This window comes from Anolis carolinensis, unplaced genomic scaffold, assembly GCF_035594765.1.
Source record: "Anolis carolinensis isolate JA03-04 unplaced genomic scaffold, rAnoCar3.1.pri scaffold_10, whole genome shotgun sequence".
In the NCBI taxonomy this organism is placed as follows: Eukaryota; Metazoa; Chordata; class Lepidosauria; order Squamata; family Dactyloidae; genus Anolis; species Anolis carolinensis.
In genome coordinates this window covers 21480291-21504988 of record NW_026943821.1, presented here as the reverse complement: position 1 = coordinate 21504988, position 24698 = coordinate 21480291, and the positions used below count along the sequence as shown (strand labels likewise).

At 41.6% G+C, this 24698-nt stretch overlaps 1 protein-coding gene across 1 annotated transcript in view; it reads right to left on the bottom strand.

The window, feature by feature from the left end:
* The window catches only part of col16a1 (collagen type XVI alpha 1 chain), a 167914-nt gene that overhangs the window by 134548 nt on the left and 8668 nt on the right, over window positions 1–24698 (bottom strand). Inside the window, exons 2-4 of the mRNA XM_062962528.1 lie at window positions 23399–23513; window positions 10339–10413; window positions 8968–9085 (exon numbers count right to left, since the gene is read on the bottom strand). Coding sequence (XP_062818598.1) covers window positions 8968–9085; window positions 10339–10413; window positions 23399–23486 — 281 coding nt within the window. The 5' untranslated portion in view covers window positions 23487–23513. The remainder of the gene's footprint in view (window positions 1–8967; window positions 9086–10338; window positions 10414–23398; window positions 23514–24698) is intronic.

The window sequence follows — 24698 nt, the reverse complement described above, 5'->3', positions numbered from 1 at the left end:
ATGCCTGCCACAGATGTGGGCAAAACGTCAGGAGAGAAAGCTTCTGGAACATGGCCCTACAGCCCAAAAGACTCACAGCAACCCAGTGATTCCAACCATGAAAGCTTTCGACAATAGAATGAATGTCATTTGAAACTGCTTTAACTATCATGGCTCAATGCTATGGAAGTATGAGAGTTGCAGTTTTGCAAAATATTCTTCTTCTTCCAGAGGGTACTGGTGCTTCACTAAGCTTCAGATCTTTAACATTTTGCTAGGCAGGTGGGGATGATGGTTTTGTATCGTCCTCTCCCCGACTGTATCTGATACTACTAGCACTTTTATGGCCCAGTTCCTTTTAGGAGCCAACCCAGAATTTTATCAAGAATGTTTGTTTTATATGATCTTTTTTGTTTTATGACTTGCTTTATTGTTGATTGATTTGTTTTATTATTGTGCTTTATATTGTCTGTTTTGCCTGGGCTTGGCCCCATGTAAGCCGTCCCGAGTCCCATTGGGGAGATGGGGCGGGGTATAAAAATATAATAATAATAATAATAATAATAATAATAATAACTGACAAAGTTCTGGAACACAACACACCAGACATCACAGTTGTGGAAAAGAACAAGGTTTGGATCATTGATGTTGCCATCCCAGGTGACAGTCGCATAGATGAAAAACAACAGGAAAAACTCAGCCGCTATCAGGACCTCAAGATTGAACTTCAAAGACTCTGGCAGAAACCAGTACAGGTGGTCCCGGTGGTGATGGGCACACTGGGTGCTGTGCCAAAAGATCTCAGCCGGCATTTGGAAACAATAGACATTGACAAAATCACCATCTGCCAACTGCAAAAGGCCACCCTACTGGGATCTGCACACATCATCAGAAAATACATCACACAGTCCTAGACACTTGGGAAGTGTTCGACTTGTGGTTTTGCGAAACGAAATCCAGCATATCTATCTTGTTTGCTGTGCCATACAACGTCGTTGTGTTGATAATAATAATAATAATAATAATAATAATAATAATAATAATAATAATTGGAATTGCAGTCCAACAAGAAGCCTGAGCAGTCTGTCCAGTTAGGAGGAGAGGCACAAGTTGAAGCCCAACCAGATCTGGGGCTGATGGGAATTGCATCTCGTCAGCCATATAACTATCTAAAAGTTCCCACTATACAAATATACATTTTCTAATGGTTCTGTTCATAAAAAGCAAAAAGCAAACCATGAGCATTTCTGACACAGCATTACAAAATACCTAACCTCCGGTGGCTCAGTGTGTTAAAGCGCTGAGCTGCTGAACTTGCAGACCAAAAGGTCCCAGGTTCAAATCTGGGGAGCAGAGTGAGCGCCTGCTGTTAGCTCCAGCTCCTGCCAACCTAGCAGTTCGAAAACATGCAAATGTGAGTAGATCAATAGGTACTGCTCCAGTGGGAAGGTAACGGCGCTCCATGCAGTCATGCTGGCCACATGACCTTGGAGTTGTCTACGGACAACGCTGGCTCTTCAGCTTAGAAATGGAGATGAGCACCAACCCCCAGAGTCAGACACGACTGGACTTAACATCAAGGGAAACCTTTATACCTTTACCTTTACCTAACCAAGGGAATGCTGGGTATATACACCATCATTTTAACAGTATTGCTCTCCTGCTGAGATTCCTCCACTCTCTTTGAGAACTGGGGAAGACATTTTTATTGTCAAAACCCAGTGCCCAAAAAGGAATTAGAAACAGCTACGATTTTGTTTAAAACATCATCATAGGGTTGTGACTAGTGCCGAAAGTAGCAGCGAGTTCTTTCCATTACAAGATCATCACAACAACTCTTTCCGATAAGCATCTCTTGGATTACGGCACAGAGAGGCCCCCGGTGACGGATGAGCACAGTCAGGCTTTGCAACAGTTATCTCTCTAGTCAGACGGTTTCATCATCACTGTGTGGGTGGATGGAGAGTTTTTTCTCCTCTGCACCGTCCCTTCCACAGGGAAGGAATAAGGCCCAGATGAATGGGATTTGGCCCCAAAACTACTGGCATCTCCGTGGTGCTGGATGCAAATTTTGTTGTCCACTTCTTGAAAAATTGGCTCCATGCTATCCATCTCCCATTGGCTCCTGTTGGGATCATCCTTGTGCCTGGTTCATGAATCATCCCAGCAAAACAAAAATTGTCCAAAGGAGCCCAGAATTGGCTCCCTGGCACTAAACAAACACACCTAGTCCCAGCAGCCAATGCAACCTACATCTATTAAATACCGTATATACTCGAGTATAAGCCGACCCGAATATAAGCCGAGGCACCTAATTTTACCACAAAAAACTGGGAAAACATTGACTCAAGTTTAAGCCAAGAGTGGTAAATTTCAGAAATAAAAATAATTACTTTAATTAAGGCATCGGTAGGTTAAATGTTTTTGAATATTTACACAAAACTGTAATTTAAGATAAGACTGTCCAACTCTGATTAAATCATCACTCTCATCTTCTTCAATGTAAATGTGCTTATATATCCTTTTAATAACAATAGAGTAAAATTAATAAATGTAATAATAATAATAATAATTACAGTAAAATAATAATATAATAACAGAATAATATAATATATGTAATAACAATAATATCAGAGTGAAATAATTTTTTTTTGTGTCAGGAGCAACCGGAGTTACTTCTGGAGTGAGAGAATTGGCCATCTGTAAGGACGTTGCCCAGGGGACGCCCGGATGTTTTGATGTTTTACCATCCTTGTGGGAGGCTTCTCTCATGTCCCAGCATGGAGCTAGAGCTGACAGAGGGAGCTCATCTGCGCTCTCCCCAGGTGGGATTTGAACCTGGCAGCCTTCAGGTCAGCAACCCAACCTTCAAGTCATGAGGCTTTTATCCCCTAGGCCACCAGAGGCTCCAGTGAAATAATAAATGTAATAATAATAATAATAAAGTAAAATAATAAATGTAATAATACCAATAATAATAGAGAAAAATAATAAATGTTCCATATATACTTGAGCATAAGGTAAGCCAACCAGGACCCTCACCCGAGGGGGGCTTTTTCAGTTCTAAAAAAAGGCTGAAAAACTAGGCTTATACTCGAGTATATACAGTAATCTGGTATTTCAAAATTGTCAATAATTCAAAGAAGTTGCATGTGTTTGGAAGGGTGTTTGTTGGAGACGTTGTGACACAGGGAGAGAGAAATATCACCCTACTTTTTTTGATCTCCCTCTCACTTTTTGGATCTAGCTTGGGCCATGGGTCAGAGAAAGCTGAGGCCAAGTATCTTTGGAGTGAAAGGTAAGAAACTGGAAATAATTGGAGACAAGAAATGTCACGGACTTCATCTAGGAGAGCATCTACACCAGTGGTTCTCAACCTGGGATCCCCAGATGCTTTTGGCCTTCAAATCCCAGAAATCCTAACAGCTGGTAAACTGGCTGGGATTTCTGGGTGTTTGTAGGCCAAAAACATTCAGGGATGCCAGGTTAAGAAGCACTGATCTACAGTAGAGTCTCACTTATCCAACATAAACGGGCCGGCAGAATGTTGGATAAGCGAATATGTTGGATAATAAGGAGGCATTAAGGAAAAGCCTATTAAACATCAAATTAGGTTATGATTTTACAAATGAAGCACCAAAACATCATGTTAGACAACAAATTCAGAAAAAGTAGTTCAATACACAGTAATGCTATGTAGTAATTACTGTATTTATGAATTGAGCACCAAAATATCACAATATATTGAAAACATTGAGTACAAAAATGCGTTGGATAATCCAGAACGTTGGATAAGTGAGTGTTGGATAAGTGAGATTCTACTGTATACTGTAAAGCTAAGCAGTTTGACAGGGCCCTCTGGTGGCACAGTGTGTTAAAGTGCTGAGCTGCTGAACTTGCGGACCAAAAGGTCCCAGGTTCAAATCCCGGGAGAGGAATGAGCGCCCGCTGTTAGCCCCAGCTCCTGCCAACCTAGCAGTTCGAAAACATGCAAATGTGAGTAGATCAATAGGTATCGCCCCAGCGGGAAGGTAACGGCGTTCCATGCAGTGATGCCGGCCACATGACCTTGGAGGTGTCTATGGACAACGCCGGCTCTTCGGCTTAGAAATGGAGATAAGCACCAACCCCCAGAGTCGGTCACGACTGGACTTAACGTAAGGGGAAAACCTTTACCTTTACCTAAGCAGTTTGACCCTGCTTTCAACACAGTATCTTAATGTTATGTAATAATGAGAGTTATGAATTTAGGAGGTCTTGAGTCTTCTGTGCTGGTAAGTAATGGTGTCTCAGTAAACTACAACTCCCATGATTCCATATCACTGAGCCACGGCAGTTAAAGTGATGTCAAACTGCATTAATTTTATACTGAAGAAGGATTAGGTCAGGAGGGAATGGTGCTTCAACCTTGCCGTTTTGGGAACATGTCCCCTTCTTTGTTCTTCTTCCTTTTCTCTTCCCATATCGACAGAGGTGTGCATTTTCTGCCTCTCCTGAGTGGGTTCGCCCTTCGTAGATTTCCTTTGTGCTTATTTGATGTGCTTCGGAAAAGAGCGGGGTTGCCTTGCGAATGCACAACAGCCTCATCCTGACTACAAAGCTGCCGGCGTGTGCTTCCCGTGTCCACCGCTAATGGGTTCACCAGAGGGTTGCCTGCTGTGAAGATCAGACGTATTGGTCCTGCAGGTTTTTACCGAAATTGCTGCTCTAAGCTGCAGTTATGGGCCATTTTTACGAGGCTGATTCTGAATGGTAATTTTACTGTGTGGCGGTGCTTAAATTTTTAACTGTTGTTACTGCTCTTTTTCATGCTGTACTTCACATCAAGCGCATATAAAGTTCCGAAACAGCTGATAAAATAGGTCAGAGCCGTGCATTAACATTATGGTTACATCTTAACCAGGAACTTTGCTTCTTATCCAGTCAAATTACAATTTTTATAGAATTTTTTTTGGCCTCGCTCAAAGGTGGAGGGGGAAGATCACCTGATCCCTGTGCTGGTTACTGTAGCTCAGGGGTCCCCAAACTAAGGCCCGGGGGCCAGATGCGGCCCTCCAAGGTCATTTACCTGGCCCCCACCCTCCATTTTATAATATAATATTTTTATATCAGTTTTAATAATATAATATATTATATATACATATAATATTGATAAAAATATTATGTTATACAATATAATACTAATAATAATACCATATAATAATATTAAATTATATGTTATATATTACATATCATATTACAGTATAGTGGTATAGTTCAATGTATAGTAATATATAATGCTAATATTGTGCTATGCTAATAATATAATATATTGTATGTACATACAGCTGCTCTGAGTCCCCTTTGGGGTGAGAAGGGTGGGATATAAATGTAGTAAATAAATGTAGTAAATAAATAAAGGAATAATTTTAGACTCAGGCTCACCCAAAGTCTGACATGACTTGAAGGCACACAACAACATCATCAACAACAATAGCAACAACAACAACAACAATCCTAATTAACTTGACTATCTCATTGGCCAGAAGCAGGTCCACACTTTCCGTTGAAATCCTGATAGATTTATGTTGGTTAAAATCGTTTTCATTTTTAAATATTGTATTTTTCTTTCATTTTTGTTGTTGTTTTGTACTACAAATAAGACATGTGCAGTGTGCATAGAAATTTGTTCGTATTTTTTTTCTTCAAATGATAATTCGGCCCCTCAACAGTCTGAAGGATGGTGGACCGGCCCTCTGCTTTAAAAGTTTGAGGACCCCTGCTGTAGCTGCTTCAGATACTATTGTAGAGTTCTTACCATAAGAGCTAGGGACTTGGAGCATTGAGAGTTTTTAAGAAAGTTAAAAAGTGTCAATTTTAGCTATTCTTATGTGAAGCAGAAACATTTGGATAAACCATATTGGAAAGAGTCAGGCTCATTGTCTTCTAAGAACTACCTCTCTTGTGCCAAAGAACATAGTGGTAAAAGTTCTAACAGCCCATGCACCTTGAGAAATACCTTAACATGGCCTATTTTCTTTCCTCCAGCCTCGATGGGTGCAACAGCAGAAAAATATGGAATGCAAGAAAATACTGTATATACTTGAGTATAAGCCTAGTTTTTCAGCCCTTTTTTAGGGCTGAAAAAGCTCACCTCGGCTTACACTCTAGTGAGGGCCCTGGCTGGCTTCTATTCTATTCCCCCAAAAGTAAGAACTAGCAAAGTTTTTGTTTGGAAGCATGCCTGGCGCCTGCCAAACAAAACACCAGAGCATGCAGAATTGGTAAATGTACATACCAGTTGTACATGGAAATAATGGTAGTAACAAGAAATTCTTGATAGGATTCACAGTTTGTCTGGTTATATTGGTTTGTGATGACAACTACTGTATAGTATATAATAAATGTTCATTTTTTTGTTCAACATAAATGTGAATTCTTCTTCATTGAAAAATAAGACATCCCCTGAAAATAAGACCTAGCACATCTTTGAGTGCAAAAATTAATATAAGACACTGTCATATTTTTGGGGAAACACGGTAGGTATTCAGAGCTGGACAGTCTTATCTTATTAAAGTCTTATTATTATCTTAAATTACAGTTTTATATAAATATTCAAAAACATTTAACCTACTGATGCCTCAAATAATGCAATTTTATTAATATCTATTTTTATTTAAGAAATTGACCCATAGCTGCTGCATTTCCCACCCTCGTCTTATACTCGAGTCAATAAGTTTTCCCAGATTTTTTTGTGGCTTATATTTGTGTCAGCTTATACTCGAGTATATATGGTAATTAATATATTGGCCAGTATCATGTTAGTGACATATGCTAGTATAACATAAAATCATACGTGCAGCTCTATCTCAGTAGGTCTACGCCAAAGACTGTCCTACAAAAGGAGCAGGAGAGTGGAAGGGAAAGATAGTTCCCATCGCTGCCTTTTCTGCATAGCAGATGAAAGGGAGTAAACAGTTTAAGCTGCTTCAATCCACTGGTCTAGACCCGTCAGGCCGGGTGCCAAGTTTCAGCGGGGAAAAGAAAAACACACATGGAGCAATAGCCATTGCATAAGGTCTTGGAAGGTGCCCAAAAACCTCTGTTGGTTTAGAGCTGTGATTTACTTTCTAGGATTAAGAGGCTGTTCTTCCTGCCCTGTGGCTGCATCACACACAGAAGCCTGCAAAACCTTTATAGAGGCGGATGTTCGGGGTTCCAAGACTGGGACCATTATGGAGACCCAACTCTCAGAGATAGATCACATTTGGATGTATGCAAAGAGCTCAAAGAACTTGGCTTTCAAAAGAAGTGATGTTCTAGATGGCAAAAACATTTCAGAGACACTTCAAAGCTTAGCAACCCAACAGACTTGTGCATTAGCCCAGACGTTAGTGAGGAATCAGACTACAGAAGGCCTCTCTGATAATAATAATAATAATAATAATAATAATAATAATAATAATAATAATAATAATAAAACTTTATTTATACCCCGCCACCATCTCCCCAGCGGGGACTCGGGGCGGCTAACATGGGGCCATGCCCAGAGCAATACAATATAATAAAATATAAAAACAACATATCATAGCATAATTAAAAGTAATACAATAGATAATAATAAACATCAAGGAATCAAGAAACAGTAAAACAAGAGCAGGCCACTTGAAACATGGAATTGTAAAATCCTAGAAGTGCAAGAGGTTTCATGGGCTGTTGTGTGTTTTCCGGACTGTACGGCCATGTTCCAGAAGTATTCTCTCCTGACGTTTCGCCCACATCTATGGCAGGCACCCTCAGAGGACTTCACTACCTCTCAGGATGCCTGCCATAGATGTGGGCGAAACGTCAGGAGAGAATACTTCTGGAACATGGCCATACAGCCCGGAAAACATATAACAACGCTGTGATCCCAGCCATGAAAGCCTTTGACAAAACAGGTTTAATGGGCCATAGAGTCCAATCCCATGCTCAATGGGGAAATCCCAGCATCCCCAGCAGGTTGCTATCTAACCTCTTTTTGAAGATGTCCAGAGAAAAAGACTTCTATGGGTACATCTACACTGCAGAATGAATGCAGTGTGACATTACTTTAACTGCTCCAGTTCAATGTTATGGAATCTTGGGCATTGTAGTTTGAGGCCCCAGCACTCTTCAGCAGAGAAAACTACATGTAAACCATGTAAAATGACATCTCCCAAGATTCCATAGCACTAAACCATGGCAGATAAAGTATTGAATTGAATTAATTCTATTGTAGATTCAGCATAGACAATTGATTCCATTGCAGAACCACTCCTACCATTGAGAAGTTCTTCAATCAAAATCTACCCTTGCATAACTTGCAACCATTGGACCAGTGGTTCCTATCCTTTGGTATTCCAGATATTTTGGACTTCAACTCCCAGAAGTCTCAACTAACCAGGAATTTGGAGCCTCCGGTGGCCTAGGGGATAAAAGCCTAGTGACTTGAAGGTTGGGTTTCTGACCTGAAAGCTGCCAGGTTCGAATCCCACCCGGGGAGAGCATGGATGAGCTCCCTCTACCAGCTCCAGCTCCATGCAGGGACATGAGAGAAGCCTCCCACAAGGATGGTAAAAACATCAAAACATCCGGGCGTCCCCTGGACAACGTCCTTGCAGACGGCCAATTCTCTCACTTCAGAAGCAACTCCGGTTGCTCCTGACACACACACACAAAACCAGGAATTTGGGGAAATGAAGTCCAAAACATCTTGGAGACCAAAGGTTGAGAACTAGACCTAATCCTGAGTCAAATAGTGGGTCTCCTCTTGATAAGCGAACAGTATATAAGCCTTTGGTATGATCCAACATATTATTTTTCTTCCCTTCTTCAGTTCTTAATAGGCATTTGAGCAGGATCTAAGAGGAATACCTTCTTCGCCTTGAACTATAAAAGTCTCTGTTCCCCAACAAGTCTTATTTTATGTCACATGGTGATAAAGGCACATGGTGTATGCTGTCATTTTGTAGCTTTCGCAATACTCACTTTGTGGGTTGAACGAGAGGGGTGCTGCCCAGCCGCAGGATCAGCGGGCCTTTGGGGTTGCGGATTTTCTTAATGGCCGGCGTTTTCAGGAGAGCAAACCGCTTAATGAGATTGAATCCTGCAAAAGGAGAAGAACGCAGATCAAGAGCCAATCCAGACCAGTGTGAATACAGCCTCCCAAGCCTTTTGCCTCTTTGCCAGCTGGGTTCCTTCAAACAAGCCATGGGCAAACTTGGGCCCTGCAGGTGTTTTGGACTGCAATCCCACCATTCCTAACAACCTCAGACCCTTTCCTTTGTGTCTAATTCTGGACCACACAGTTTAAGTGTGATATTGACTCTAAGATGGAAGAGGTCCAGAAGAAGAGGGCCACTAAAAGGGTCGAAGCCTTGGTGATCATTAATAATCCCTCTGAGGAATGGCTTAAAGAGCTGGGTCTTTTTTAGCCTTCAGAAGAGCCGGTTGAGAGGAGACATGTTTAAATATTTATTTATTTATTTATTTATTTACAGCATTTATATTCCGCCCTTCTTTCTCACCCCGAAGGGGACTCAGGGCGGATCACATTACACATATAGGCAAACATTCAATGCCTTTTAACATAGAACAAAGACAAGACAAATATAGGCTCCGAGCGGGCCTCGAACTCATGACCTCCTGGTCAGAGTGATTCATTGCAGTTAATTGCAGCTGGCTTGCTCTCCCGCCTGCGCCACAGCCCGGGCGCAGGATGTCACAAGGAAGAGGGAGCAGGTGGACTCAATTGAGCCATGGGCTCAAATTGCAAGTAAGGGACATTACGGAGGACTTTCTGACCGTGAGAAGAGCTGTTCAACAGTGGAACTCTCTGCCTCAGAGTCTGGAGGAAACTCCTTCTTTGGAGGCTTTGAATCAGAGACTGTATGGTTATCTGTTGGGGTGCTTTGATTGTGCTTTTCCTGCATGGCAGGCGGTTGGACTAGATGGCCCATTCGGTGTCTTCCAACTTGATGATTCTAAGTGATGCCAAACTGCATTAATTCTACAGTGCAGATGCACCCAGTGAGGAGTGCAAGAGACAGGATCTGGGTTATGTTGCAGGCTTTGAAGGAACTATCCATGGACAGTTGAGAATAGGGAAACTTGGGAGTCTCTTATTGATGGTTTCATATATTTGCAGTTGACTTGAAGGCAACTAACAACAACAGAGCAGGTTCATTGCACCCCTGATATGGAAGCCCCCAGCTACACCTGACTATCCCAGATCTTACATTCTCATGTCATGGTCCATTGGCACTGGAAGTTAATCTCCTTTCCTTGAAAAATGGACAGGGAGAAAAGAAATGTTAGGGAAGGAGAAAAAAACCCAATAGAAATATGGATTGTCCTCACCAGTTATATTAACATATTCCTCGCTGCTCTGGTCCAAGCGAAGACCCTCCTTCTGCAATTGTGGGCATTTCTCCACTGCAAGACACAACCCAACAATGAGCAAATAAATACTTACTGAGGCTAAACATTACAATTCATTCAGATAACAAAATCCCATCATTTTCTGTTCATTGTGATGCAGTTCACCATTGCAGCAAATGATGTAATTTTGCATGAATCAATAACAGAAATACATGGAATGTGAAAACGGCATGCAAGGACATTTCATTTGTTGGGGTGCAACAGTTAAAAATAATCAGGCACATATTTAGAAAAGACAGAATGTTTACCAAAAGATGCAGATATGCAAAAATGACCAAAAAAAATCCATACAAATGTTCAGGCAGATCAGAACAAACAGAATTTGCAATCCAATGTGGAAATCAGATGGAATAAATGATTTTGTTCGGAAGACAAACGAGAGCATGAGGGAAATCAAGTTGAAGAGATCTCCCCATTTTTAACCAGGACGCGAATCCAGGCTTGCCAAGACGGCATGCGAAATCCTTCTGCTTCCAAGTGTGACACTTTGTTTTGGAAACCGTGATGATGAATAGTGATGAAGTGTTGCTAAAATATAATTAACTCCCCTTTGACCGGCATGTACAGGATTTTCTTTCTGTTTGGGGTAGTCTACCATTCTTCAGTGGCAGATGGATGCTTCTGTGTCAGTAGGGCGTTGATCCAGAATTCTGACCCAGAATTTAAAGTCTTTGTTTCATTGGCTGGATTCTATTTCTCAAATAGGTTCAACCATTTGGATAGATGCATTAAAACCGGGACTAAGTCCCATAGGGGGAAAAATTATAGCAACACAGAAGCCATTGTTTATGACTACCCACCTCCAACCACCATAATCCACAAATCCATCACTAAAGGGGCCGGGCTGTGGTGCAGGCTGTTGAGCAGCTGCAATAAATCACTCTGACCATGAGGTCATGAGTTTGAGGCCAGCGCGTGGTGGGGTGAGCACCAGTCAATTAAAAATAAAAAAATAGCCCCTGCTCGTTGCTGACCTAGCAACCCGAAAGATAGTTGCATCTATCAAGTAGGAAATAAGGTACCACTTATAAAAGTGGGGAGGCAAGTTTAACTAATTTACGACTTGGAATGAGGAAGTGCCATCAGAGTGGATGATGAAGCAGCTGCTCCCCCCTGTGGCCAGAATCGAACATCCCCTCAGGAGAAGGTTAAATTACCTCTGTGTCTGTCTCTGTCTTGGTTCTATGTCGATATGGGCATTGAATGTTTGCCCTATATGTATATAATGTGATCATTATGACACCATAAAAATCATCCAGCCGTTGTCGGAATGAGGAAGTGCCGTCGCAGTGGATGATGAAGCAGCTGCTCCCCCTGTGGCCCGAATCAAGCATACCCTCAGGAAGCTGGAAGCTGGAGAAGTTTCAAATTGCCTCTGTGTCTGTCTCTGTCTCTGTTCTATGTTATATGGCATTGAATGTTTGCCTTATATGTATATAATGTGATCATTTTCACCCCTTTAGGGTGAGAAGGGCGGAATATAAATACTGTAAATAAATAAATAAATAAAATTTCCAAGTTTTTTGTGGTAAGATTAGGCGCCTCGGCTTATATTCGGGTTGGCTTATACTCGAATATATACGGTATGTGTGCACAGTTGTGGGCATTTGGGTGAATGAATGTTTCAAGTGCCGATGGCAACCAAAAGTCATCCCAATGTGTTTTTCTTTAAAAGTGTTAGTTGGGAAGCTTGGAGAGGACCAGCTGAGGTTCATGGGCTCATAATGTGTCTCCGGGCCAGATAGAGACCACAGCCTGCCTTTTCCCATCCCTGTTTGAGTATGTTTACCCGAGGCGCTTTCCTCATTATGCCTAATGGTGGGACTGATTGCGATGCTGGAATAAGTATCAGAATTAATGAATAAAAGATGGGAATGCAGTGCTACATCCAGCAAGTCAACCGGCCATTTGTTTTGCCTTGAATCCTGTCTCTGGCAGTTGCAACACACACTCACATCTGGAGGATGCAACACAACACTCACATGTGTCCAGATAGTGGGGTCAGCAATGGTCACAACGCAGAGTTTGTAAAGGACAAAGATAAGTGTGATTCTTGCAACAGCAACAGCCATAAAGCTTTGGCAAGAGGCAAGCTGGTCCCTCTCAATTTTCCACATTAGACAACAACCAAGATGAGGCATTTCTCTCTGGGGGGCGATTCGTCAACAGAGTGTAAAGGATGAGTGAATTCTCTACCAAAGCTTTGAAGCCACCCTTGCAAAAAAATAAAATAGCAGCTCCTCCCTCCATCAATCTCTACTGCCAAGATTCAGAAAAGAAAGCACTATACTGCTTTTTGCGGTGAGATGAGATATAGAAAGCAAGACTGGAGTTGAGATTTGCTCATTCAGAGGAAACATTGGATATGTTAAAGCTTTGGATGAGGACACTTAGTGTTTCCAGAGTGAGAAGTAGAGAAATATTTCATGCCAACTGTTGTGTGGCAGAGGGAATTTCCATAAACATTGCATTTAGAAGATGGTGGGACTGATTTATGGCTAAAGCATGAGGATCTTGGATGAATGGATTTAACCATATGTCTTTTTATTTATTTATTTATTTATTTATTTATTTATTTATTTATTTATTTATTTAATACATTTAATACATTTATATCGCGCCCTTCTCACCCCGAGTGAGTGTTGGATAAGTGAGACTCTACTGTATAAGCAATGTGGAGAGTACCCCATGAACTTTAAAAAGCAGTAAAACATTACTTTATACAAGATTTTAGTGTTTTGTTGTTGTTGTTTTTTGCTGCTCTTGCATCCTTCCAGCCTCCTTGGAACACCTTTTTTCGAACTACAGTAGAGTCTCACTTATTCAACATTTGCTTATCCAATGTTCTGGATTATCCAACGCATTTTTGTAGTCAATGTTTTCAATATATCATGATTTTTTGGTGCTAAATTCAAAAATACAGTAATTACTATGTAGCATTACTGCATATTGAACTACTTTTTCTGTCAAATTTGTTGTATAACATGATGTTTGGTGCTTAATTTGTAAAATCATAACCTAATTTGATGTTTAATAGGCTTCTCCTTAATCTGTCCTTATTATCCAACATATTTGCTTATCCAACGTTCTGCCAGCCTGTTTACGTTGGATAAGTGAGACTCTACTGTATTTCCAAAGGGCAAACTGCTTCACCTGGAGTGTATCCACACTAAGCAATGGATGGCATGCCATATCTCTTGAATTGCCATAGCTCAATCCTATGAAGTCCTGGAATTTGTAGATTGTTGAGAGATTCCCTCAGATGGAATCATGGCAGAGAAAGTGGCATGAGAGTACAGAAAATATGAAATGTGGATGAGCCTCCAGGAACAAACCCCTATTTATGTAAGTTGGAGCCCCTCCAATACTATATAGCAACCCCAATATATACCAGTATTCTTTTTTTTCCAAATTAGAAGTGGACTTCTAGACCCTTCTGATTTCATTTGTGTTTGAGAAGTCCACATGGTTCCCAAAGTTGCATGTTGGCCTCCAAATACACACACATGTTGCTCTCCCTGGATCTAGTAGTTGGAAAAGTACATTATTTGTCCAAATGGAATTATGTTAATGGTATGTTTGGCTGCTTCCGAGAAGAACAATTCAGTAGCTCAGAACAAAACAGGGCACTTTGGAAAGGAAATGCCAGGCTTTTCCATCACTGCTACAGATTTCCCATTATGTCCTTGGACAGATTTCCCCAGGACTCATAAAAACAGCCTTCTCCAACCTGATCCTTTCCAGATGTGTCAGGCTGGCATGAACAACACAAATGGCCCATCCAACACATCTGAGGACATCGGATTGGCAGAAGTGACCATAGAAAATATGTTACACTCCCTGCTCATTATGAACTATTACTTTGGAATGGGAACGTTTTCTTAGTAGGGATCTCACTGGGGTTGTTGATCCAAAATGAAGTTGAGTCATTGAAGCAATGGGCTCTACCAATGTGTTGACTCACCATTCAAGAATTGTCTACTTGAATCAGGTCCAATCAGCACCATTCATAGAATCATAGAATCACAGCGTCATAGAATAATAGAAGCATCTCAGACAGATAGCCATTCAGCCTGTTTAAAAGTCTCCAAAGAAGGAGAAGGTGAACCAGTGCATCTCACCAATTTCATCCCCATGTGATGAGGTTGCTAGTTTTGAAGAAATGGTTTCAAGTAATATTTTCTTAACTTGTACCATAAGATGCACTTATTTATCTTCTACTTCTTAGAATTCTCAATCCTATCATTTTGTTGTAGTCCAGCCTGTGATAGTGTCTGGTGTGTCTGATATCAGTGAGGTTTCTGGGCCTGTGTCTGATCGCTATGGGGATGATGGGGTGATTGACAGGCCTGGCTTCGAGCCTTTTGACAAGCTTGCCATCGAGCCTGAAGTTTCTGCAGAACAGAGGAAGGATGCTCAAGGCCACATTCACGAGAGAGGTCTTCTGCAGGTTTTCTCTGAGAAATGGTTTTCTGAGGAGGATTTGTCAGATGCAGGTGTAGAAGTTAATGAGCTTGAAGATAGATGACAAGACTTTTGTAAACAAAGAGAGAGTTCACAGGTCCTTCTGACAATTCATTTGAACTGGGACAACTTGTCCTACAAACACTTTAATCCTACTAGTTGCGCCAACCTACAGTAAACACTCTTACTCAACTGTTGGATGACCAGTCAACATAGAGATCAATGCCGTGGATTTAGTAGGTCTACTCTATTAATAATATGATTTAGGTCAAATAATGCCTTCAATTTGCTCCAGGTATGTCCCCATTGTAGACTCAAATACTCAACAGGAAAAGTCATCCACATAGTTCTTTAGGAGTCCAAAACTTTACTTATTTTGTTTTCTGCATGTGAGAATTTCAGATGAAATCAAAACCAATATCCCATGTCCAATGTTGAAGTAAGCTTTTTGGATGGCATTTCACGTTTTCCGCAGTTGTCACCTTTTAATGAGTTTTGCAAAGAAGAACCATTTGTGCAAACAATTTGCTTTTGCAATGTTCGAAATCTGGTATTGTTTTGCTCTTTCGTGGGCGGTGCAACATATTTAACAGCTTCCAAACAAGCACGTGCCGACAGCCAAACATTTTGCCAGTTACTATTTCAAATTTTGCTATTTTTGCAGCTCTCCAGTTTCATCCATGAGCAGATGCTCTCCTCCTCTTCTTTTCTTTTTGTTCTCCCCTTTTCAGCCTCTCCTTCCCTCTGTGTTATTGAGATTTGATAAGGTTTTCTTGAAATTCTTCAGAAGTTGGGTCACACAACATGAGGGCCTTCTCTTTGAATTTCACTTTAGGCAAAATCTGGAGAAAGCATAGTGATTAGGAGACCGCAATCCCACCCTGCTGTTCTTCATCTGTGGGTTTTTCTCTGCCTTATTCACCATTTATTCACTCAGAACATTTGCATTATTTCTGTCCCATACCCTGCCTTCTATCAAAGACCAACAGCTTCCTTTCAAGTCCTTCAGATGTTTCAGCCTGAGGCGGAATGGACAAAGTCACAGTGAATCTTGCTCTAGGCTTAATGGTGATGGTGACTGTTTTCCCTCCTTGAATTCTCCATTTGCTGTGTTGAAAGCAACCCAGATGACCTGCCCAAGTGTCTTCTCTGGCCCACGCTAACCCTCCGACTTCCCTTTTCACGGATTTTTAATGGCTCTGGCAGCCAGATGAGAAGCAGATGTTGTCGTTGGGATGCCTCAAAAGGGCCTCCGGGTGCTGTTTATTTAAGGATCTGTGATGTCCCTCTATTATTACTTTTTTTGAAAGAACGTTTTGTGGTGAACTGTGGCCACAGCTGGTCAGAGCCTGTGTTTATAGGTCTTCCCTCTTGAGGGCTGTGGCATTAGAGAAGCCATTCATTGGGGAGAGAAGCCATTCTGGATGTTTTGGCTCTGACATGACACCCAACAACATTAGAGAAGGTCTTAAGATCAAATCATTTGGAGCTAGAAACATCTACAGGCTTCCTCAAGCATCTGAATATTTTTCTTACTCCAGTTGAACCATGGACATGACACCCAACAACATTAGAGAAGGTCTTAAGATGGACCAGACCCAATCATTTGGAGCTAGAAATATCTACAGGCTTCCTCAAGCTTCTGAATATTTTTGCTAATCCAGTTGAACCATGGACATGACACTCAACAACATTAGAGAAGGTCTTAAGATGGACCAGACCCAATAATTTGGAGCTAGAAATATCTACAGGCTTCCTCAGGAATCTGAATATTGTTGCTACTCCAGTTGAACCATGGACATGACACCCAACAACATTAGAGAAGGTCTTAAGATGGACCGGACCCAATCATTTGGAGCTAGAAATATCTACAGGCTTCCTCAAGCATCTAAATATGTTTGCTACTCTAGTTGAACCATGGACATGACACCCAACAACATTAGAGAAGGTCTTAAGATGGGCCGGACCAAATCATTTGGAGCTAGAAATATCTACAGGTTTCCTCAAGCATCTGAATATTTTTGCTACTCCAGTTGAACCATGGACATCACATCCAACAACATTAGAGAAGGTCTTAAAATGGACCGGACCAAATCATTTGGAGCTAGAAATATCTACAGGCTTCCTCAAGCATCTGAATATTTTTGCTACTCCAGTTGTACCATGGATACGACACCCAACAACATTAGAGAAGGTCTTAAGATGGACCGGACCAAGTAATTTGGAGCTAGAAATATCTACAGGCTTCCTCAAGCATCTGAATATTTTTGCTACTCCAGTTGAACCATGGACATGACACCCAACAAAATTAGAGAAGGTCTTAAGATGGATCGGACCAAATCATTTGGAGCTAGAAATATCTACAGGCTTCCTCAAGCTTCTGAATATTTTTGCTACTCCATTTGAACCATGGACATGACACCCAACAACATTAGAGAAGGTCTTAAGATGGACCAGACCCAATCATTTGGAGCTAGAAGTATCTACAGGCTTCCTCAAGCATCTGAATATTTTTGCTACTCCTGTTGAACCATGGACATGACATTGGGACAAACCAATGGAGTTCCGGACTTCAAGTGATGCCAACAATTGACACACATCACATTTGGAAAATGAGCTGTATTGGTGGTAAATCAATACAATAGATTGGTCCTCCAGGCGTTTTGGACTTCATCTCCCAGAACCCCCAGCCAGCTTGGGCAACTTTCAGGAATTAAAAGATATGGAGTCTAAAACAAATGGAAGATCAAATGTTGGGAATCACTGGTTGCTTCCAGAGCCCTCACCCAGCAATTGGTAAGAACTAGGTCCCTAAGCAATGAGTTCTCGCCAAAGTATCGCAGGGCCAAGACTGAAGATCTCCATATCTAGATAATTAACCCACTGGGCAGAAATATTTTGGCAGTATTTCTGAATTTGGAATTCCAGAAAAGGAATGCTCGGTCTATAGTACTTCTGATTTCTGTACATGGTTGCAAAAGTTGGATCATTGAATTTGATGGAAAATCAATGCATTAGAGATGCAGTGCTGGAGGAGAGTTCTGCATATAATGAAGACTGCCAAAAGCCAAATGAGTTGGACTTATGATGCCTGAAGTCTCGTTAAAAGTGAAGATGAATAAGCGGGAGTTGCTGTACTTTGCTATACTTTGGCAACAGCAAACAATGGTGTGAGTTATTGGAAAAGTCACTAAACCTCAGTGAAGTGGGGAAGGTAATGGATACAAGTGGATTGATTCAATCAAGGAAGCCATGGCTGCATGAATTTGCAAGATCTGGGCAGTGGATGACATGGATTTCTCTCATATATATAGCTACTATCTGTGCCCGGCCACGCGTTGCTGTGGCGAAGTATGGTGGTATGGGAAATAAAGTATTGAGGAATTGGTGGTAGTTAAGGTAAAGGGTAAAGGTTTTCCCCTGACATTAAGTCCATTATAAATGGGTTATATAGCTGTGTGGAAGGGCCTTGAGTCTACACTGCCATATAATCCAGTTAAAATCAGATTGTATTTTATAGGCAGTGTGGAAGAGGCCTAAGTGAGGCCTAACTCTGCCTGTCCCCTGGGCGGAGCTTAGCCTTCTAACTGGCAGCAATTGGATAAAAACAATTATTCCTCTCCCTCTAATTAGGACTTTATTTTTCTTTTCTTTTTGTTGTATGAACATAGAGGCATGGATGAGGGGTTGTGCTGCCAAGTTTAGGGTTTCTGGGATGTGTAGTTTTGCTGTTTTGTCCTAGGCCGAAATTTCATTACCCTTTTATATATATAGATAAGTTACATACAACAATGTATGTAAATCTATACATGTGTGTTGGCATAGGTTGCAGGACACAACCCTTCCACTGAAAACTGGCATTGTGTATTCGATTGTGTCTCTTGTTTTTGCAGTCCCAGGAAATCAAATGATACATCGAAGTCATTGCTAAACATTTAACCCCAACTAGAGATAGAACAACTACTAAATCAATCACATTGGTTAATTCTAGCCAAAACCAACCAAACTCATCAGCTGCTGCATCATGAATCAACTCCAATCAGTTCAATGACTAAGAAGAGAATTGGACCCATGTGAAATGGATCCAAATGGTAGGATTTCACTTACACAACTGTGTACTAAACACAGTTATTGTGCAACAGCCAAGAGATGCAACCCTTTGTTTAAGGCAGCTTACTTATCTGTAGCCTTGGACAGGATGCAAGCTGGATCCAAAAGGGTTCTTCCCAAAGTCTGCATTGAATCCATGCACTTTTTGGTCTTGGTTTTTTAAACTCAAACAAGACATTTCTGCCATCAACCATTTTCCCAACATTTTAATCATAATGCATGATCTTGCCCTGCCATGCCATTTGGATAGAACAAGGAGAGCTTCGGATATCAGGATAATGTGATTGGGCGAATTGATTGATAGAGGACAAGTGGTTTGGGGAAAAAAAAGGAAAGCATTTTGGATCAAAATTAGAGAATTGTCTGCCAAGCGGAGAGGAATGAATAAATGGCAGTGTCAATTTCGGGTTGAGATCTCCTGCCCTTCCGGGGCATGGGCCAAGTGAACGGACTGGCAGGAATAAAGGAACAGGATTAGCGGGGAATTGAGTGGAAGTAATCCTTCTGTTTTAAGTCAACTGCAATGCAAGAGAGCAAATGTTTGCCCTATTTAACTTGAGATGTTGGCTTGGATCCTGCCGTAGCACTAAGTGGATCCGTAGAATCAATTATAAACACACAGATGCCATTACACTGTTGACTCAGAGGCCTACTTTAGCTGGGACTCATCAACAAAATTCAGACCTTGAACAATGCAATTCTATCCGTTTCATACCACTTAAACTGTCCTAGCCTCCAGATCATGAATACATGGGGTGAATGGGTTTTCATGGCTGAATCTTGGTCTTTTGAAGTCCTAAACAACACAAATCAATTGGCAAGGTTTCTTCAGAGAAGATTGGCTATTGTCTTCCCCTCAATCTGAGAGAAGCTATGGCTTGTCCAATGGGTTATCATGACTGAGAAGGAATTCAGACCTAGACTTTCTGGAATCCTGGTTCAATGACCAAACCATGTCACCATATTAACAACAGACCTGTATGGATAGATGTCTCCAAGTCAAGGGGCCGGGCTGTGGAGCAGCTGGCTAGTAACCAGCTGTAATAAATCACTACTGACTGAGAGGTCATGAGTTCAAAGCCTGGGTCGGGTTAAGCCCCCGACCATTAAATAGCCCGACTTGCTGTTGACCTATGCAGCCCCGAAAGACAGTTGCATCTGTCAAGTAGGGAAATTTAGGTACGCTTTATGCGGGAGGCTAATTTAACTAATTTACAACATCATAAAACTGCCAGCAAAATACGAGGAAAGGAATGAGGAAGTACAGCCACTAGTGGACGGTGAAGCAACAGCTCCCCCTGTGGCCGGAATCGTGAAGCTGGAAAAAAATTGTTAAATGCCTCTGTGTTTGTCTATACTGTATGTTGTTTGTCTGTTGGCATTGAATGTTTGCCATATATGTGTTCATTGTAATCCGCCCTGAGTCCCCTTCGGGGTGAGAAGGGCGGAATATAAATACTGTAAATAAATAAATAAACTCCAGATTGTGGTGATCCTATTCTAGCATTTTATTGGCAGGATTTCTAAATTAGCTATAGGTCACTTCCAGGGAGTGACCCCATTGCCTTCTCCTCCCTATTATTGAAATAGGCCGTTGTTAAGGCTGTTACTAAGGGGCATGGTTTTACCTGTCTCAGGTGTGACAGGTTTGTGATAGTAGGTATGTGAATACTTTAAAACATTCATCAGTTTGAATGCTACGTTGTATCCAAATCCAAATTTCATAGCAAACGGTAAGTAGTTTGGGAGATATGAGGCCTCCACTAACGGGCATTACATTTTTATTTATATAGGTTTTAACCCTGTCATACCCCACCTTGGGATGCAAAGAGGGTTGTGAAATAAATGTTTTTCTTGTTGTTGCCATTGTTGTTCCTCGGAACCAGCCTGCTGTGTTATGAGTGGCAGAAAACCCCCAAATAAGTCCAAAACCCTGGATGACTACCTTAAAGTTTGGACTAAAGTTTAGAGTGGGTTCCCCAAACCACCAATGTCAAAGTCACCATCTGTTCCTAAAATGCAGTTTTGTCATCCTTTCTAATTTCCTTTGTAAAAGCGTTCCGTTTTCTCCTCTTTTGCAAAAGCTGCAACAGCTGACAGACCAACTGGCAAAGAAACAGAGGCAGACATGGCTGCAATGAATTATTCACCGTTCGGCCAAGCATTAAGCTCGCTTATGATGTAGTAGGCACCAGCCATCAAAAACAATATGTGAGTTTACCCCACACAACTGGGAACCTGGGTTTCTGCTAAGGGGGCTTGGAGAGCTTTGCCGACCACGTGAGATGAGCCGGAGGCATGCGATTGGGACTCCCTGCAAAGCGGGCCGGGCTTGTCTTACATCTGAGTGAGTCGGCTTTGCAGAACAAAAGGTTAGAAGGGCCCTGTTTGAAACAGTTCCCATGTTCAGCCTTCACACCGGTGAGATGGGGAGAAAAAGACAGCCAGAGACAGAACGGAAGACGGTGTGTGCAGAGAAAAAGGGATCAATAGCAAAGTGGAAGTAAGCTGAATGGAAAACAGAAGATGCCTTTCCACACACACACAAACCCAACAAGATCTGAGGGATTCTGTATCAGTGAATGGGCTCCAGGTTTGAACCTGAATTTCAAAGGAGTTGTCCAAGGTGCTGAACTTATTGTGGAGCTCTGGTTCAGCACCTTGGAAAGCTCATTGAAGCATCAGCACAAATCCCTGTGTGGATTCGAAGATTTTCAAAGTGCTGGGTTAATTTTGAACTACAGTATTTTTAGTCTCCATTGTAGACAGTGCTTTAAAATCTGGACTAAAACTCAGAGTGTATCAATGCCCTACTGACCAGCCATTGAAGAACGCATTACGGTTAAGCTGGAAGTACGAAGCAGTGAAGTAAAGTGCAAAGCAGTGAAGTCCATGGAGGTATTTTGGATGTCTTCCTGTCCATTCTGATCTGAAGAGAAGTTCAATAGTACACTTCTTGCCTGACATATTGAAAATATGTTTAACTACTGGAATTACAAAGGTTAGTGCTATTTCATCCAGTGTCAACATCTTTCATGATAAAGTGACAAAATAAAGTAAGGGACAAGGTTGTTGTATGTTTTCTAGGCTTTATGGCCTTGTTCCAGAAGCATTCTCTCCTGACGTTTTGCCCACATCTATGGCAGGCATCCTCAAAGGTTGTGAGATATGGGCGAAACCACCGGGACCACCTGTACTGGTTTCTGCCAGAGTCTTTGAAGTTCAATCTTGAGGTCCTGAGTTTTTCCTGTTGTTTTTCGTCAATGCGACTGTCACCTGGGATGTCAACATCAATGATCCAAACATTTTTTTCCACAACTGTGAGGTCTGGTGTGTTGTGTTCCAGAACTTTGTCAGTCTGGATTCGGAAGTCTCACAGTCATTTTCCAATACTTTTGCAGGTTTGTGATCCCACCAGTTCTTTGCTGCTGGCAGGTGGTACTTGAGGCATAAGTTCCAATGAATCATTTGGGCCACATAGTTGTGCCTCTGTTTGTAGTCTGTCTGTGCAATTTTCTTACAGCAGCTGAGGATATGATCAATGGTTTCATCGGTTTCCTTGCACAGTCTGCATTTTGGTTCATCAGCTGACCCAAAATAATACTAATAATAATAGCAATTATTATTATTATTATTCTACCTGAGAGATTTTCAGACCCGCTTTTCAAAAAGAGGTATTTTTCCATGACTCTCCCACAAATTGAGGCCATGTTTCGGACTTGAACTAAACTGACAGATAGCATTGCATCCCATTCCAACCCTGGCCAGAGATTGGTGTCAGCATTTCGCCACAATACAGACACCTCAGGACAGTTTCTCCAGAGGCTGCCTGCAGCAAAATGCCTGGAGCAATGAGGACAGCTATCAGTCATGGAGAATTGCTGCTGAACATGCACCTTGCGCCACCTCTATCTGTCAGTCAGAGATGGCAGTAGGTTAATTCTGCAATAGACCGTTGATGCTTTATCTGGCCTTTCGTAGCGGACTCTCACCCTCTCGAGCAGCACACAACAGAGTAGGAATCACAGCGTTTTTTGGCTCGGGATTGATTTTGGAGGGTCATCCAGATGGCCTCAGATCCACACTCTGGGCAGAATCTTCTATCAGGTGTTCTTGAGAGATAAGGCAAATGTCTCGAACTAGTCTATCATGGAAGAGTTGCAAGAACATTTCCATTTTGGTTAGCAGAAACTGCTCCAAACCTCATTGTTAGTTTTCAACTAGAGAAGAATCATTGGACCACTTAGATTTAGCTACATGTTGACTAAAAGGCCTCTCAAGAGAAGTATAGAGGCTCAGCCCTTGGCATGTGATACAATAAATCATCTTAACAATCCATTAGTAGCCCATTAAGGAATCAGTTGTGTCTGGATCAGCGACATCTTCCTATTGTTGGCTTGCTTACCTTCTGGAAACGAAAGCAGTTTTCCTCCGCTGCAGATGCCAAAGAAGATGCCAAATAAGCACACAATGGGAAACCCGGTTCTTCTCATGGTGAGTCTTGGATGGTATGGATACACCTAGAAAGAAGAGGAACCAACAACCAGGTGAAGTCCTTTGGTAGGAAAAAAATGGAAGGTTAAAATTTGGAAATGTTTGAAGTTTTGTCAAATGCTGTGTTGTTGTTTCGGGCTTGTCCCTGTTGTGAGCCGCCCCAAGTCCCTTCGGGGAGATGGGGCGGGATATAAAAATAAAGTTTATTATTTTATTGTATGACACAGCAAACAAGATAGATATGCTGGATTTCATATCACAAAATCACAAGTCGAACACTTCCCAAGTGTCTAGGACTGTGTGATGTATTTTTGGATGATGCGTGCAGATCCCAGTAGGGTGGCCTTTTGCAGTTGGCAGATAGTGATTTTGTCAATGCCTATTGTTTCCAAATGCCGGCTGAGATCTTTTGGCACGGCACCCAATATGCCCATCACCACCGGGACCACCTGCACTGGTTTCTGCCAGTCTTTGCAGTTCAATCTTGAGGTCCTGATAGCAGCTGAGATTTTCCTGTTGTTTTTCGTCAATGCGACTGTCACCTGGGATGGCAACATCAATGATCCAAACCTTTATTGTTGTTGTTGTTGTTGTTGTTGTTGTTGTTGTTGTGGGGCCAGGCTTTTGAATAACAATTAGTAGCACTAATTATTATTATTATGTACGCTGGAACTCAATAGACAGACCCAGTCCTTTAAACTTGAACACGCCCATCTGTATTTTAGAATGTGTTTTATGAATGTCCGATGTAATAATTTTTAACTGTTTTATAGTGCATTGTACAATTTTTATATATGTGTTTTATTGTAAGACTCCTTGAGTCCCCTGTTGGGTGAGAAGGGCGGGATATAAATATTGTAATAAATATTGTAATAAATAAACAATCACTTTGACATCACTGGTGAATATTAAAACCCCAACAAAGCCCAAACCCTGGGTGCATCTACATTGTATAATGAATGCCGTTTGGCACCACTTTAATGGCTCAATGCTATGGAATACTGGGAGTTGCACTTCGGTGAGGTTCATCACTGTTTGAGTCCACAGTGCTCTCTGTATGTAGGTGAACTACAACTCCCAAACTCAAGGTCTATGCCCACCAAACCCTTCTAGTATTTTCTGATGGCCATGGGAGTTCTGTGTGCCAAGTTTGGTTCAATTCCATCATTGGTGGAGTTCAGAATGTTCTTTGATTGTAGCTGAACCTTAAA